Here is a 14,396-nt window from a genome sequence, read left to right as displayed (position 1 = left end):
CTTTTGCAAAACAACAATACTGGAAGTTGGAAAAGTAGAGGGCACGCCCGCGCTCCACCGTATTCTCAGACACCGATCTCTTTCGGTCCAATATAAAAACATAAGTATTTTTTTCTGAAAAACTTAACCTAACCAAAAACCAAAAAAAGAGAGAGATTGTAAGAGAGCATTCTAAGTGAGTGATTGAGTATTCATTCTTTGTGAGTGAATTGAGAGCTCTTGTAATCTGTTACTCTGGACATTTAGTAAAGTTTGAAACTCAGCTTATGGATGTAGGCACATTACCGAACCACTTTATATCCATGTCTTATGGTTTGTTCTCTTTTACATTAGTATCTTTACTTTATATGCTTGTTAATTGATATTGAGAAGTGTTGGGATAGTACTTGGAGGGTGTTGAAGTCTTGTCTAGAAAGAAGGATCAATCCTTGTGTAGGGTTAATCTAGTTGGAGTGGATAACATTGTTTCCGCAGTTAGTTATTCACATCAAGTTTATTTATTGGGTTAGTATTTGGTTTTCTCTATTTCAAGTTCAAGTCGGAATAGACAAGTCTTTGTATGTTCCAACTCAGACTTGTATATTCCAACTTGAGGGGGGAATAGGAAAATATGAAGACATTCAGTAGTATATGAGACAAGGAGAATATGGAGATATGAAGAAGAGCACTCATATCTCCATATTCCATCATGCCTTGGTGAACTCACTTCATGAGGGCGTGTGCCCCTCATACAGGCATATCCAAGGGCTTGCGCCCCCTTTGCATCTCAACAGTATGACATCCTCACTATTCAGTCTTCAGTATTCAGGTAGCAATCAAGCCTAAACTGCACTCTTCAGTATCTAGATAGCAGGCATGCCTAAACTATAGTCTTTAATTCAGGTAGCAATCAAGCGTAAACTACACATATATTTTAGGTAGTAGTCAAGCCTAAACTGCACGTATGTTTCAGGTAGCAGTCAAGCCTAAACTGCACTCATCAGTATTCAGATAGCAGTCAAGTTTTAACTGCACTAGTATTCAGTATTCAATATTCATGAATACCCATAATAGTATTTTGTTGACATTAACAGTGATATAGATAGTAGCAGTCAAAAAGCGCACATCAAATCAGTGTTATTGTTTTCAATTTATATTATAACAGTCATAACAACGAATGGAATGAGTAGTAGCCAAGCAGTGCACCACTAAACCAGTGTTATGGTTTTAGTTTGTGACTATGGTACACCTTTAGTATTCAGGTTAAACTATTGCCTACACCGATAGTTTCACTTTCTAGAACGTCTCAACAGTTGTTCGAGTTCTTCAACTAAAGACAGTTTATAATCTAAGCTGAAATTTGCATAGTTTGCGTAATTACAGTTTGAGGGAGAGTGTTGAAGTATGTAAAGTATCCAAGGTTTCTATAAGTATGGATACGTTATTAGTAGTTGCTGTTTGGTGTAGATAAAACAACTCTCTAACGGTATTATTTTCTTAGCCTCCATTCTTCTCATTCTTGGTTCCCCCATTACAACAAATTACAACTCTCCTAACATCACCACTAACAATAGACATTGAGGGTGTACATCTAATAGAACACATGTGGTGGTCTCGATAGATATGAGGTTAAAATGAGCACATGAGCACGTGTGTAGCAACTCTAGGAGTTATGTTGTTTGAGCATATGACGTAATGATTGATAGTAAATGGGAAATGATGAGAGTAGTAGGTAAGATGTCATCAACTTTTTGTGAAGATAAAACTTGTAATAGTGTCTGAAGTAACTACCGAATCATAAGTATTTAGGTGTGATTTGGGGCGAAGACGATCTCGCCTAGGTAACAGCCGTACAGGTGTCGCAAGAAGCATCACATGTACTTTTGTACTTTTGTTACTCTAATAAACCTCTAATAAATACCCTTCCCCATATAACGCCGCCAAATAAAACACTGCCAACCTGTCATTTTCTCTCAAACTAAAATTCTACATTGGCCCATAAACAAACTTATAAGTTCTGATTCCTTTGTCTTCATATTCAAGTTATATATCTATTTAAGGCCATTCATTTTACTTGTTTGTGTTTCATTTTGTAAGAATGGGGAAAAATAACTTCATGGGTGCTTCTTCTGGAACTCACAAAGTTCCACTCTTGAATCACAAGGTGAGTTTTTGTTATCAGATCATCACAGTTGACTTTCTGCATAATTTGGCCTTGTTTAGAGGCTTTCAGTAATTTTGTTATGGAATCTTGTTTCTTGAGTTAGTTTTCGTGTTTTGTTTTGGAACAAAAACATGGAGTGTGTAAAGTTTAATGCAAATGAAATGAAATGTTGAGCTGTGCATTTGTTGTAGTTGAATTAAGAGGTCGTTAATTTGGATGTAGGGAGTAAGTAAGCTAAATGGTGAGGAATTGGTTAACGACCTTACAACAGATCTTGAGCATGGAGATGCAGTCCAGGTGATGGTTTTTTTTGTTTCTTCTGTTTTGATTAGTGTATGTTCAATGAGAAGTTTCTACTAACTGATATTCAAATATAGGCTGCACATGTTGGGTTTGGTAGAGTGATTGTCCTGGTAAGTGAAAGCGTCTTCGTGTCTTTTTCGTTTCCTGGAATGAATAATTTTCTGAGAAAATAATGTTTATATATTGTGAACATTTCATCACCTTGCAGGCAAAGCCAGATGCAGGGAAACTTGTTCTTGCTACTATTGCACTTCTGATAGCTTCCACAACTAGTATATTGATTGTAGGTACTTCTTTGTGACACTTTATATGCTTATTGTCTTACTTGTAGTCATTCGTAATACTTTCTCGTAGACCAGTAATGCTTTGAAAATGTTAATTTTCCTTCACATTTGAGTAAGATGGAAAACTGAATATTGCAACAGTTGGGGCCTCATTTTTGTCAACTAGAAATCTTTAGTAGGGAAGCCTTTTATTTTTTGCTCGGTAAAATGAAATTTCTCTAGCAAGGCAAAGTAGGCTGAGTAGGTCTACAAGTACAAGGGGAGAGAGAAGTAACAATCCTTCACCCCTATCAATAGAAAATAGATCCCAAAAATGTCAGCAGTTTCACTCCATCCTAATGCCCCACCTAATTGCAAAAGGTAGTGAACTCCATACTGATTACTTGAGGGAGTGAAAGGACCAAGTCCTCAACTCTTGTCTAAGTCATAAAGCTCCTTATCATCATCGTTTTAGAATCTGAAACTTCCAGTTTTGAACCTGTGATCCCAATCCACATAGAATGATGTTGTAGGTTTACTTGTTTTATCATGAGTTAGTTGCAGTCAATCGTATTACGAACATTCAACAACACCATACGAAATATTTTTCCCTCTCGTGGTTCTTCTCCTTATTTCACATCCTTGTATATTGCAAACCAAAGTATTCAACCTTTCCAATCAAGTTACAGGGCAAATTGGAGCCATGTGTGTTTAGGGGGCTAAAAATTCTAATAAGCAACCCCTGATATGTAAGAAGTCCTTCATACATCTTGAAAACTATGGTAGCTAGAAGCCTAGAACAGTAGAATCTCTTCCCTTTTGAAACACTTCTCTCACAAATGGTTTGCTGCAAAATTTGTTTCACTAGTGATTTCGTGAGGCGGATTGGGCCTGTGGCTTAAAAATTAGGAGTCCCATTAACTATGTTTCATACTTTGTTTGTAGTCCTATTACATTTCTTGTGGAGTTTTACTAAGTACCCAATGACTCTCTGATCCACTTCAAAATCTCTAGCAAAATGCTCCTTGAAATGATCTGACTAAGGCTTGTTACAATACTTATAGGCTTATAGCTTCTGAATTTCTGATCTTAGACAATCGAACCTTTTCGGCAATGGTCCTTTCTAGAATAATTTTTAACTGAGTTCCTCTTACTGCTATTTGTCTATAATTTTTTTCTTGTAATGAACTGATGTGAAAAATGAAAGACTCGAGATTGCCATACTTCCATTGTAAGAGTGAATTGGTGTTTTATGGAAGCTGTCAACATCAAATAAACTTTATGTGTCATAAAATATTCTGATGTCTTTACAAAATTTCGCTTGAGTTACTGCTTTTTCCTTAACTGTTTTATTACTTTTCCAGCCTAAATTTGGTGGAAGGATAATAGACATTGTGTCGGGAGATATCAGTACTCCTGAAAAGCAATCTGAAGCTTTGGATGCTGTCAAGAATACCATTTTGAATATTGTCCTCATCGTTGTCATTGGGTATGTGGGGTTTTGCCAGTTTCTTTTCTATATTCGGTATAAACATTATTTGATATGTTCCTTCTCCACTTACATTACCTAGATATTAAGCAGAAGGCTCTCTATATCAGTATAACTTCTCAATGATGTGTCCTAATACACCAATGGTATGACCATAGTAAGGGGCAAGTGACAAGGCCATATGAAGCTTTAAAAGTTGCAGACCCTGATATTTTTGATAGATGATGAGATTTTGAATGTTGTCTCCTTTGAGAAACTGAACTGACATGTAGATAGCCGTTATAGAAAGCCTATGTTATTTAATGTGTGTGTTGAAAGTTCATAAAGAGCAGCTTTGGAAGAGGGATGGACTAATTTCAGGTTTTTTTTTTTAGTTCAATTTGTGCAGCACTTCGGGCATGGCTTTTTTCCTCGGCTAGTGAGAGGGTTGTTGCTCGATTGAGAAAGAACTTATTCACTCACCTAATTCATCAAGTGAGATACATCTATCTTGTTTTCTTATTCCATATTCACACAATATGGTAGCTTAGAGGCTGTCATATTATATGTGGTCTCATTCTTGTGATTACCAAGATTCCTGATCCATGTCTCCCCCCATCCCCACCCCTCTCTTTTATGGTCTTAATTGGTCTACATGATTAATGTTCTGTCAATATGTTAGGAAATAGCCTTCTTTGACGTTACACGAACTGGGGAGCTCTTAAGTAGGCTTTCTGAAGATACTCAAATCATAAAGAATGCTGCAACTACAAATCTTTCTGAGGCTCTTCGTAATCTTTCCACTACATTTATTGGTCTTGGATTCATGGTTACAACGTCATGGAAATTGACATGTAAGTTTCAGTTTCAGGCAGATATGATTTTCTACTATTTGCTGAATTGATGCATGCTAATTATATTACATTTTTATAGTGTTGGCTTTGGTGGTTGTACCTGTTATGTCTGTTGCCGTCCGTAAGGTTGGGCGTTATCTCCGTGAACTTTCCCACAAGACTCAAGCTGCTGCTGCCGTAGCTTCCTCAATTGCGGAGGTATTCCATCAACCCTCAAATTCCTTACTTTTTATTCAAGTTGATTTTGTTATCCTGCTTGGTTCACCAGATAGAGCTGAAGGTCACAAAATGTGAGACAGTCTTTGCTCTGCTGTGTTTTTGGGGTCTTTATAGGTTTTCTAGAAAGCTGAACAAGATTATGGTTGTTATTATAATTATCATATTAATATTATCAGGATTATTGATGATATTTTAAATATTACAGTTAGAATAATTATTACTAATATTACTATCATTTAGCATCTATGTTTCTTTCTATCTTCTTCTGTAGTACTGCTTCTGTGTATACTGTTCATTAGTATCTTTGTAAGGTATTGGTTATCTGTTAAAATTTGCATGTGAAAACCATGTGTCACTAAATAGCAGAACCAGTACGGCGAGTGTAGTTCTCCATCCACTCTGGAAAGGGTATTAAAAAAACTGTTAGACTCATCAATCTTACAAGATTGGCTACGAATCCGCTACACAGCTGACTAATGTGAACGTAGGTTTGACACATTCTGATGTAAAGTGATTGAGTAGCTGTCATATACTCATATCTGGTTTCCATTGGCTTTAATTCGATGAAGCTTTAGGTCTTCGGAGTAGGTATTCCGCCACTTGCTTGGAACCTCTCCCAACCATGCTGTGCTTGTATCCCATAGGCCAGTTGTGATTAGCTGTAATGGAGTTTGATGTAGATCCTGCAACATATGCAATAGAGAGGAGAGCCATTATGACCTTGAATATACTCCCTGAGTCCAGCTGTCATTCTCCAGAGAATCATTTGTGCTTAGGTAATGTGGAAAATCCATTCATCTCTAGGGCATTGCCATCGGTTCTCAAACAGAGAGCTATGCATCTTCAGGTGACCTGCATATTGATTCTGCTTAAAGGAGCTCTGTTTTCTGTACTGTTATCATTGGTTTTTTTTATGGCACCGGTTCTCATACTGGGTTCTTCCTTAATGCTTGCATCTATTTGATATTCCAAGCATGTAGTCCCCAAAAATCCTGTTGTTCTTCTCTCTCTGACATTTATATCATCATCCATTTTGACTGTGTAGATCACTGAAACTCACATAGTTATTTTGATCAACGAGTCATCTAACAAGAGTAGCTTGCTTTCATGTAAGCCATAAGCTAAGTTTCTAAGATAACCATAAGCATGCTATCACCTGGTCAAAACATACATGAATGTTTTATAGACCGACTAATTTCTTCATTTTCTTGGACCAACGTCCTTCAGAAAGGAAATAATTCGTAACCACTCGGTCTCAGTCTATTTGCAAGGTGCTGGCCAGACTCGAATCACATATTGCTTTACATTTCTAGGTGTTACTTGTAAGGAACATAGCACTTTCTGATTTGAAGTCTTTCTGAGATGGATTCCTCAGCTGTATTATAGAAATCATTTGTGATTCTGGTAACAAATCATTTGTTAAGCTGGGTAACAATGGAATCAATTTTTCATTTTTTTTTTTATAATATCATCGCATTTCTTTCATAATATATATGCATTAATAGATGTAAGTTGCGATTGATGATTACGCCACATATGTAGGCTGTAAGCATTCATATGATAACAAAATCATTTCAGTCTGTTAGCTATTTTAGAATTTTACACTCTTCTGAAAGGGGTCCCATTTTGATGTTAAGGAATCATTTGGTGCTATACGTACGGTTAGGTCTTTCGCTCAAGAGGATTATGAGACATCCCGCTATTCTGAGAAAGTGGATGAAACACTAAAGCTAGGACTCAAACAAGCTGTGAGTATTTTGCTTTAGTTGTGCATTTTGGTCCTTTGGAGTGGTAGTTTTGACTTCTAAAAAGGGCGTAAATGCAATAAGTGTTGCAATCTTTGGATTTTCTATACAGAAAGTAATTGGCCTATTCTCTGGAGGATTAAGTGCAGCATCCACCTTATCAGTTGCCGTAGTTGTAATATATGGTGCTAATTTGACGATAAAAGGCGCCATGACTGCAGGAGCTCTAACATCCTTCATTCTTTACAGCCTCACAGGTATTATCTTTTATCTGTTACCACAATTGCATTGGTTTTATATCCCATACATTAGGCAGGTTATTTGATAACTCTTAAATGATTAGGCAGGTTATTTGGTAACTCTTAAAGTAGTATCTTTTCCCTTGCAGTTGGTTCCTCAGTCTCAGCTCTATCGGGTTTATACTCATCAGCAATGAAAGCGACAGGAGCAAGTAGAAGGGTCTTTCAGCTTTTGGATCGCACCTCCTCTATGCCAGAATCCGGAAATAAGTGTCCCTTGGGGTTAGTTAACTGGTGACTTCATTTATTTTTTTGTTAAATTTATCAACTTTGCTAATAATGTGAAGAAGAAAATAATCACTAATTCACAATTGTATCAAACATGCCGGTATACTGGAAAGTAGAACCAAAGAACATCTATGTTGGCTGGTTTTGGGCCATGGGACTAATAATCTAATATGCTATAGATACCACTAAGAAGTTCTTTTGTACAAATGTAGAAGTCAGCCTGGATGAAGAGTACCGATAATCTTCTTGTTCCCTTAAATGATGGACATCTCTTGAGAGTGGGAACCAATACCCCAAACCAGAAATTGTTCTATCGTCCACCCCCTATTTTAATCCAAAGAAGCCAGATGTTGTATAGTATTAAGACTGAATAAATTCTTATGATATGTAATGGTTTTGGTGCTAGAGATCAAGATGGAGATGTGGAGATTGATGATGTATGGTTCTCCTATCCGTCCCGCCCTAGTCATATGGTACTCAAGGTAATAATCTTTCTTCTTTACAATCTGAACATAATCTGCCATCTTTCTTGCTGTATTGGCATCTCATTTACTGAGGCGGATGTCCTTCTTTATGAAAACTTAACATAAAGTACATGATGTTACTTCTATTTTTTTACTCCAAGAAAGAGAGAGAGAAGAAACTTGTCGTAGAGTTTCAAGAAGTGCTGAACATAACACAACAGGATACAGATAATCATATGCTTATATTTTATATTTCACCGTGTCTTAGTACAATCTTGCTTAAGATAATGTATCTTTATCATAGCATGTGTCGATTCCGCGTGCCAATCACAAAGTACTTTAGAATGACAAATGCCAACATATTCGGGTTCAGCTGTCAGAAAACTTAACATGTCATCTCTGTATTGCAGGGAATTACGTTTAAGCTGAGGCCTGGTTCCAAGGTTGCACTTGTTGGTCCCAGTGGTGGTGGAAAAGTACCTTCTTCACATTTTGTTAAACTCTTCTGTTTCCATTTGCGCCATCCAGTAAACTAAAATTTGTTGTTTGTACAAGATTTAGCAAATTTAGTGTTGGTACTCATTTTTATTCTTGTATTCTACAGACAACAATAGCAAACTTGATTGAGAGGTTTTATGATCCTCAAAAGGGAAAGATCTTGATAAACGGGGTTCCACTTGTAGAAATCTCGCATAGGCATCTGCACAAGAAGGTAAGAGCAGTAGTCCTTGCTAAATAAAGAAAATATCAACCTATGTATATCATTATTGTAACAGAATTGAAGTGAATAAGAGGTACTCCTCATAACTAAATCAACTTCAAGATTTGGGTATCATTTGTGAGATTTGGGTCCAAGACTCTCAATTAAATCGACTTTCCATGGGAGTGGCTTTTTCTGAACCCAACGTTTGGTACACAAAACTAGGTTCACTTGAGGCTGGTCTTAGTGACACTTCTCCATAGTTTTACTATATTAATCATGTTAAATTAAAAGAGAGATAAATATATATTTTTTTTTCTCCCAAGAGTTAAATGGTTAATTTTGTATGTGAAAAGGTTTAATTAGTAGAATGTAGGATAAACTATCTTACTACAACAAGAAGTAGCAAACAAAACAACAAGACAATATAACGCACCATTAAGACAGCAACGTTCACAAAGAAATGAATAACAGCAGCCGAGGAAAAGGCAAAAGAATGTCTTGTACTGTATCCACCTCTTATACAACAGAGGACTAACAGCCCTTTGTTGTCAAAGATCCTCCGCGATGTATCATGAAACATTGAAACATGAATTTGGCTTTTCAAACCATTCTAAACATCTGGAAGACACAATTGGCAGTTCAATATAGCACTATGATTTTGTTTATTGATGTGTATGGAATGTAAGTAAAATTGCTTTGCGATCAGATTCTTCTTGGACATCATGTCTTTCAGTATGTGGTTGCATCTCTAGAAGCCTATTGGGTATATTTTGAAACTGCATTTTCCTTATTGATTTAGTTATTCTTATTATTTATTTTTGATAAAATCACAGATTAGCATAGTAAGCCAGGAGCCAGTTCTATTCAATTGTTCTATTGAGGAGAACATTGCATATGGGCTTGATGGAAAAGCTAGCAGTGCCGAAGTAGAAAATGCAGCTGTAAGGTTTTTCTTATTTTTTGTACCATGCAGCCACCTGTTCTACATCTCTTTTATCCTCTCATTACATAAATAAATTGCTAAAATTTTGCAGAAAATGGCTAATGCCCATGAATTTGTCTCAAAGTTTCCGGAGAAATATCTGACTGTTGTTGGAGAACGTGGTTTGAGGTTGTCAGGTGGCCAGAAACAGAGAATAGCAATTGCAAGAGCATTGCTTATGAATCCTAGAATTCTCCTCTTGGATGAAGCTACAAGTGCTCTGGATGCTGAAAGTGAATTTCTTGTTCAGGTGAGTTGATTGCTTATTGTTTATCAAGAATCAATGGAATACAAAGTAAGAAGATGTTATTAAAAATTTCCTTGAATATCAGATTAGGCAAATTGAATGATTTAGAGGTATACAGAATCGAGTTAGCTAATTATAATTTGGTTTGTAGGATGCCTTGGATTGTCTGATGAATGGAAGGACTGTACTTGTCATAGCCCACAGGCTTTCCACTGTTAAAAGTGCAGACGTTGTCCAAGTGGTATCAGATGGTCAGATTGTTGAAACTGGAAACCATGAAGAGCTCCTAAGCAAGGATGGCATCTATACTGCATTGGTAAGGAGGCAACTACAAGGACCCAAAAACGAGCTCTAATCTAGTATATGTCAAAGATAGCGTAAGCAGTCTAGACAGAGGCAAACAAATTCCACAATAAAGTTTCTCATTGCGGATTTTGAGAAGGAAGACCATCTGTTTCAATGGCTTCATAACAAGAGAAAATGTAAACTTCAAAAGTACAATAGGAAAGCCGATCATGTAAGACATTTTGTAGTGCAGAATTAAATTGGTTATACATCCTTCTTGGGCTCAGGGTTTGGGACATTTGGCCCAATAAGCAAGTGGGTAGTCCGTGGAGTAAAAAAGCCCAATAGCAATACACAGGTGAGTGTTTTAATAAATAAAAAGGAGCGAGAAGCTAGTAGTGAAGTTTGAAGGCGAAGAACACTAGAATGATGAAGAGCAGCTCGTTTTCACGACTTGCACGTGGCAGCAAGTCTTGTTGGTCAAGAAAGAAAGGATATTACTATAATACCACAACTCAAACTTCATCTTCTTCTTTTCCTCGCTTCTTGTTTCAGTTTCCAGCTAAAAGTAGAAAACAGCCCATCACTCCTATTACTTCTTCTATCAGTTTACGATACTTTAATGCGACTAAACCTTTTTATAATAAAAGTGACGATGATGAAGAGTTTCTGAGCCAAGGTAATAATATTAATATTTTTACTTTATTTGCTATTTTGCCACATTTTACAAGGTAGAGGGAGTGGTTTACTGTCACTATGAAATTATGAATGGTGTTATAATAAAGGCAAAATTTTGATTTTGATTCCAAATTCATGGTATGGAGGGCAAATGTTATCGTTTTCTGTAGGTTGAGTTTGCATTGTCTATTGAAACTAGATAACTTTTTTTAATTCACTAGCAATTTTGTTTTTCCCCTCATATGCTTTTATGCCAAACAATGACATATATGCTCATCTACTGTTTAATGTGATGTGTAAAAAGTCATTAGCTACCTCGCAGTTATCTGTCATTTTCATCTTGTAATATGTTAATATACACGAAACATTGGCTATTTGTTTGATATTTTTGTTTGTTTTTGTGTGTGTGAGTGAGTGTTCTTAGTTACTCGACAGTAGCACTGGGCTACTGAGTTCCTTTGTTCTCTCCCTCTTTACCTTGATGAAGGTAAGAAACAAGATGTGGATGCCATGGTCCCCCTCTATTCTGTTTGTCCATTTTATTTTGAGAAAAGCCGGTACGCTATGCTTTCTAGAAAGCAAAAGCTACTGAGAAAAAAATGTAAGTCAAGAAGTGTTTCAAGGGCTTTGGTTGTCTCATTATAGATGGACCTACTGCTAAATTCCCGATGAAATATGTGAGATTAAAAGGTTGCTGCCGCTACCAAGCTACAATATCTGGTTGCCCTGCCTTGAATTTGGAGTGTCATATATTGCATGACATGATCTCAGCATACACCACAATGTATAAAGTAATCAGCAGACATATTTTCTGGTCTCTGCAATCTTTTAATTTATACCAAGCATCGCTCCATAGCCATAGATTAATCGTTTAGTAGGGATCTTTTTCCTTACGATGAGGGATTATAAATGTATGCTCAGTCTAAAAATTTTAAATGAAGATAAGATTTTGGTGGTGGAAGCTTCAGTTTCACTAATATGTCACGGTGATTTTGAATTTCAAGTAATGTGAATAATGAGATGTATTTTTAGGTTTTTTTGGCTATCAATATCCCCTTGAGGTTTCGAACTTTCAGTGTGAGCAATGTTATTGATGCATATTGAACTCCGCAACAAATTGTGCATTTTGGCTAGATGTTTTTAATTCCTTATTTGATTTGTTTTTCAATTTTCTTATGTGTGTTTGCATCAAATGAGGAGAAGGATAGAGTTTGGACTCCTTACTTCTTGTACTCTCTTTTAGAAACGTAAAATGCTTAGGAAAGGGGACTTATGTGCGTAATTTTGTTTGTAAACTTCAACTGTAGGTTTCTGTTGACTGCTTGTCATCTGATAAAAGATTTTTCAATTTTTATTTTGTAATATGCCAACTGTGTAGATGAAACATGTACTGAAGAGAGCGAAGAAGTATGGGAGGAAGAGGATGAAACTGACCCCAAGGTATAGTCTTATGGTCAATTTTTGCTTCTTCAATTGGTAAAAACAGTTAGTTTGATGTATTTTATCTTCGTTGATGTCTGTTTAAATCCTAGATTGGGGATGGAGGGAATGGTGGTGGAGTCGTGTTTGGAGAAACTTCTTGGGGCCAACGGGCCCTATCAATTGCCAATGAGATCCTGCTTCAATTCAGTGATGACATGAAGATTTTTGCCTTCAAGAGCACTCCTCGTGGATACATTTATTTGAGACTTGATAAACTGTCAGACAAGTAAGATTTGATGCTTTGGCATGTGGCATTCTTTTCATTTTAAATTTTGTTTGTCCTTTTGTTTTGATTTGTAAGTTAAAATCCAACTGTATAGTGCAATTCTGTGACCTTATAACCTTAAACACTTGAAAATATGAGAGTAGTCTTAAATGGAAAAGAAAGGTGCAATATTTAGCATGTACTTGTTCCTCATTAATGTATATTGGAACTATATCAATATTTGGGTTCATGTTGTCATGTACTCATGTCCAGTTCTTCATTGTACAGTGTGAAGTGGTTAAATGAGAATACAATTTAGCCTGCATGTTTTAGTTGGGTTCTATAAGCTTATTATCACTTAGGGACACAGCTAAGTGAAAATCTTGCCACTGTCAGACTCAAAATTCTACTTTCAAAAAATGCACACAGTTTAACCAAGCTTAGTACTTTCAAAGTTAGTTTACGGAATCTTTCTTCCCTTTGGAATTTTCACGAAAAGAGTAGATTATTGATAACCAAGGCGTGTTGGGTGTCTCAATTAGTATTGTGTTTGAATACTGCTTGTGAACATCTTAACTCTATTTAACATTAGATCTTTCATTTGTGAAATATTGAGATCCGGAGATATGGTTTGTGGTTAATGTTCCTATGGATTTCACCTACACTACATGTTGTACTTGTTGCTCTTCAGGTATGGTTGTCCTAGTATGGAGCAAATTGAACAATATAGTAGATTGTACAAAAAGCGTTTGGAGGAGGTGGGAGAATCAGGAGAGATTCCTGATGATTTAGCTCTTGAGGTAATCTGATAGTTCTTCTCATTTTAAGGAATAAATTCGAAATCAATGTGAAACATCTAAGCCCCCATGCCTGTTTATCGATCTTGAAGTCCACTATTATATTTCTGATCAGTAAAGAATTGATTTGTTACGTAGGTTTCATCTCCTGGCAGTGAGAGATTATTAATGGTACCAGATGATTTAAACCGTTTCAAGGACATGCCCATGAGAGTTAGCTATGTAGAAAACAATGCAGAACCCAAAGCCCAACAGAAAGACGGAGTTTTCTTCCTGGAGTCCGTTGAAACTGAAGTAGAGCAATGCGTGTGGAAGTTGGCAGATGTGAAGGAGAACAGAGATCCTTTAAGTAAAGGAAGACCAATGAGCCGAAAATGGAAGGATTGGCGATTGAAGCTGCCATTTGAATCAGTGAAAATGGTGACACTATACCTGGAATACTAATCAATCAACCTAAATTGTAGCAATAGTTCGTACAGAGTAAGAGTTGCCATGCAATAACATGTACCAACATTTCAGTTTCCAGTACAAGTGTACAACTCAAATGACAGAGTTTTGGCTTTAGAATTACAGGATTCAGGCATTTTGCAGAAGTCTGATCATCTTCCCAGGGGCAGAGTTATGAAGTTTACTTGTTGAGGGGAAAACACCTCTCCTTTTACCAATGCTGTGAATTCTTCTACGGAGTTATGAAGTTATAGCATTTGGAATTTTTGAATGTGAATTCTTACTCGAAGACACTTTTTTCATTTCTCAGTCCATTTTTTGTTCCAGCTCTTTAGCAATAACAGGTGTGAGAGATGGTCAGATTGTCAGTGCGTGTTAGTTTGGTACGTTTGTTGGTTCGATACTTGGATTAATATCACCCAAACTCTTCTACACCCCCTACTTACCCACGCAATTACAGTAGTGCTGAAAAGAACCCAGATAGCAAAGCGAACAGTGAGTGTACACTGTATACTAAATTTACTTGGCATTAATTCAAGTTCTAAATTTTTATTCTAAATTACAGTTCTACATCACCCAAACAT

At 36.5% G+C, this 14,396-nt stretch overlaps 2 protein-coding genes across 4 annotated transcripts; both read left to right on the top strand.

Annotated features, from left to right (window-relative positions):
- The first annotated feature begins 1,773 nt into the window (after window positions 1-1,773).
- Window positions 1,774-10,476, top strand: ABCB27 (transporter associated with antigen processing protein 2). Of its 2 annotated transcripts, none has more exons than XM_086581555.1 (18): window positions 1,774-1,835; window positions 2,077-2,143; window positions 2,366-2,440; window positions 2,521-2,556; window positions 2,655-2,729; window positions 4,074-4,198; window positions 4,573-4,672; window positions 4,860-5,031; window positions 5,111-5,229; window positions 6,888-6,998; window positions 7,108-7,252; window positions 7,384-7,516; window positions 7,929-8,004; window positions 8,397-8,462; window positions 8,591-8,698; window positions 9,523-9,630; window positions 9,724-9,921; window positions 10,070-10,476. In XM_086581555.1, exons 2-18 carry the CDS (start codon window positions 2,078-2,080, stop codon window positions 10,271-10,273), a joined length of 1,917 nt encoding a protein of 638 aa, XP_086437681.1. In that variant the 5' UTR covers window positions 1,774-1,835; window position 2,077; the 3' UTR covers window positions 10,274-10,476. The 2 variants fall into 2 exon arrangements, with proteins under 2 accessions (XP_086437681.1, XP_086437680.1); XM_086581554.1 differs by having other exon boundaries at window positions 1,782-1,820.
- Window positions 10,477-10,629: 153 nt separating this feature from the next.
- Window positions 10,630-14,180, top strand: LOC147480104 (uncharacterized). 2 transcript variants are annotated; one of them, XM_086581557.1, is made up of 6 exons: window positions 10,630-10,882; window positions 12,260-12,321; window positions 12,414-12,589; window positions 13,260-13,368; window positions 13,504-13,845; window positions 13,931-14,153. In XM_086581557.1, the coding sequence occupies exons 1-5, from the start codon at window positions 10,630-10,632 to the stop codon at window positions 13,807-13,809; spliced, it is 906 nt and encodes a 301-aa protein (XP_086437683.1). In that variant the 3' UTR covers window positions 13,810-13,845; window positions 13,931-14,153. The 2 variants fall into 2 exon arrangements, with proteins under 2 accessions (XP_086437683.1, XP_086437682.1); XM_086581556.1 differs by having other exon boundaries at window positions 13,504-14,180.
- The last annotated feature ends 216 nt before the right edge of the window (window positions 14,181-14,396 follow it).

Source organism: Coptis chinensis, chromosome 8, assembly GCF_015680905.1.
Source record: "Coptis chinensis isolate HL-2020 chromosome 8, ASM1568090v1, whole genome shotgun sequence".
NCBI classification, from domain to species: Eukaryota; Viridiplantae; Streptophyta; class Magnoliopsida; order Ranunculales; family Ranunculaceae; genus Coptis; species Coptis chinensis.
Note: the sequence above shows the minus strand (reverse complement) of the source record. Positions and strands in the feature narration are given on the sequence as shown.

What these genes read in the sequence shown, in the direction of transcription:
- ABCB27 (XM_086581555.1), top strand. Translation starts at nt 2,078, where the DNA reads ATGGGGAAAAATAACTTCATGGGTGCTTCTTCTGGAACTCACAAAGTT. An exon ending in TTGGTAGAGTGATTGTCCTG is followed by an intron (nt 2,557 to 2,654) that starts GTAAGTGAAAGC and finishes ATCACCTTGCAG; the next exon opens with GCAAAGCCAGATGCAGGGAA. An exon ending in GGAAATAAGTGTCCCTTGGG is followed by an intron (nt 7,517 to 7,928) that starts GTTAGTTAACTG and finishes TTTTGGTGCTAG; the next exon opens with AGATCAAGATGGAGATGTGG.
- LOC147480104 (XM_086581556.1), top strand. Translation starts at nt 10,630, where the DNA reads ATGATGAAGAGCAGCTCGTTTTCACGACTTGCACGTGGCAGCAAGTCT. An exon ending in AGGATGAAACTGACCCCAAG is followed by an intron (nt 12,322 to 12,413) that starts GTATAGTCTTAT and finishes TTTAAATCCTAG; the next exon opens with ATTGGGGATGGAGGGAATGG. An exon ending in CTTGATAAACTGTCAGACAA is followed by an intron (nt 12,590 to 13,259) that starts GTAAGATTTGAT and finishes GTTGCTCTTCAG; the next exon opens with GTATGGTTGTCCTAGTATGG.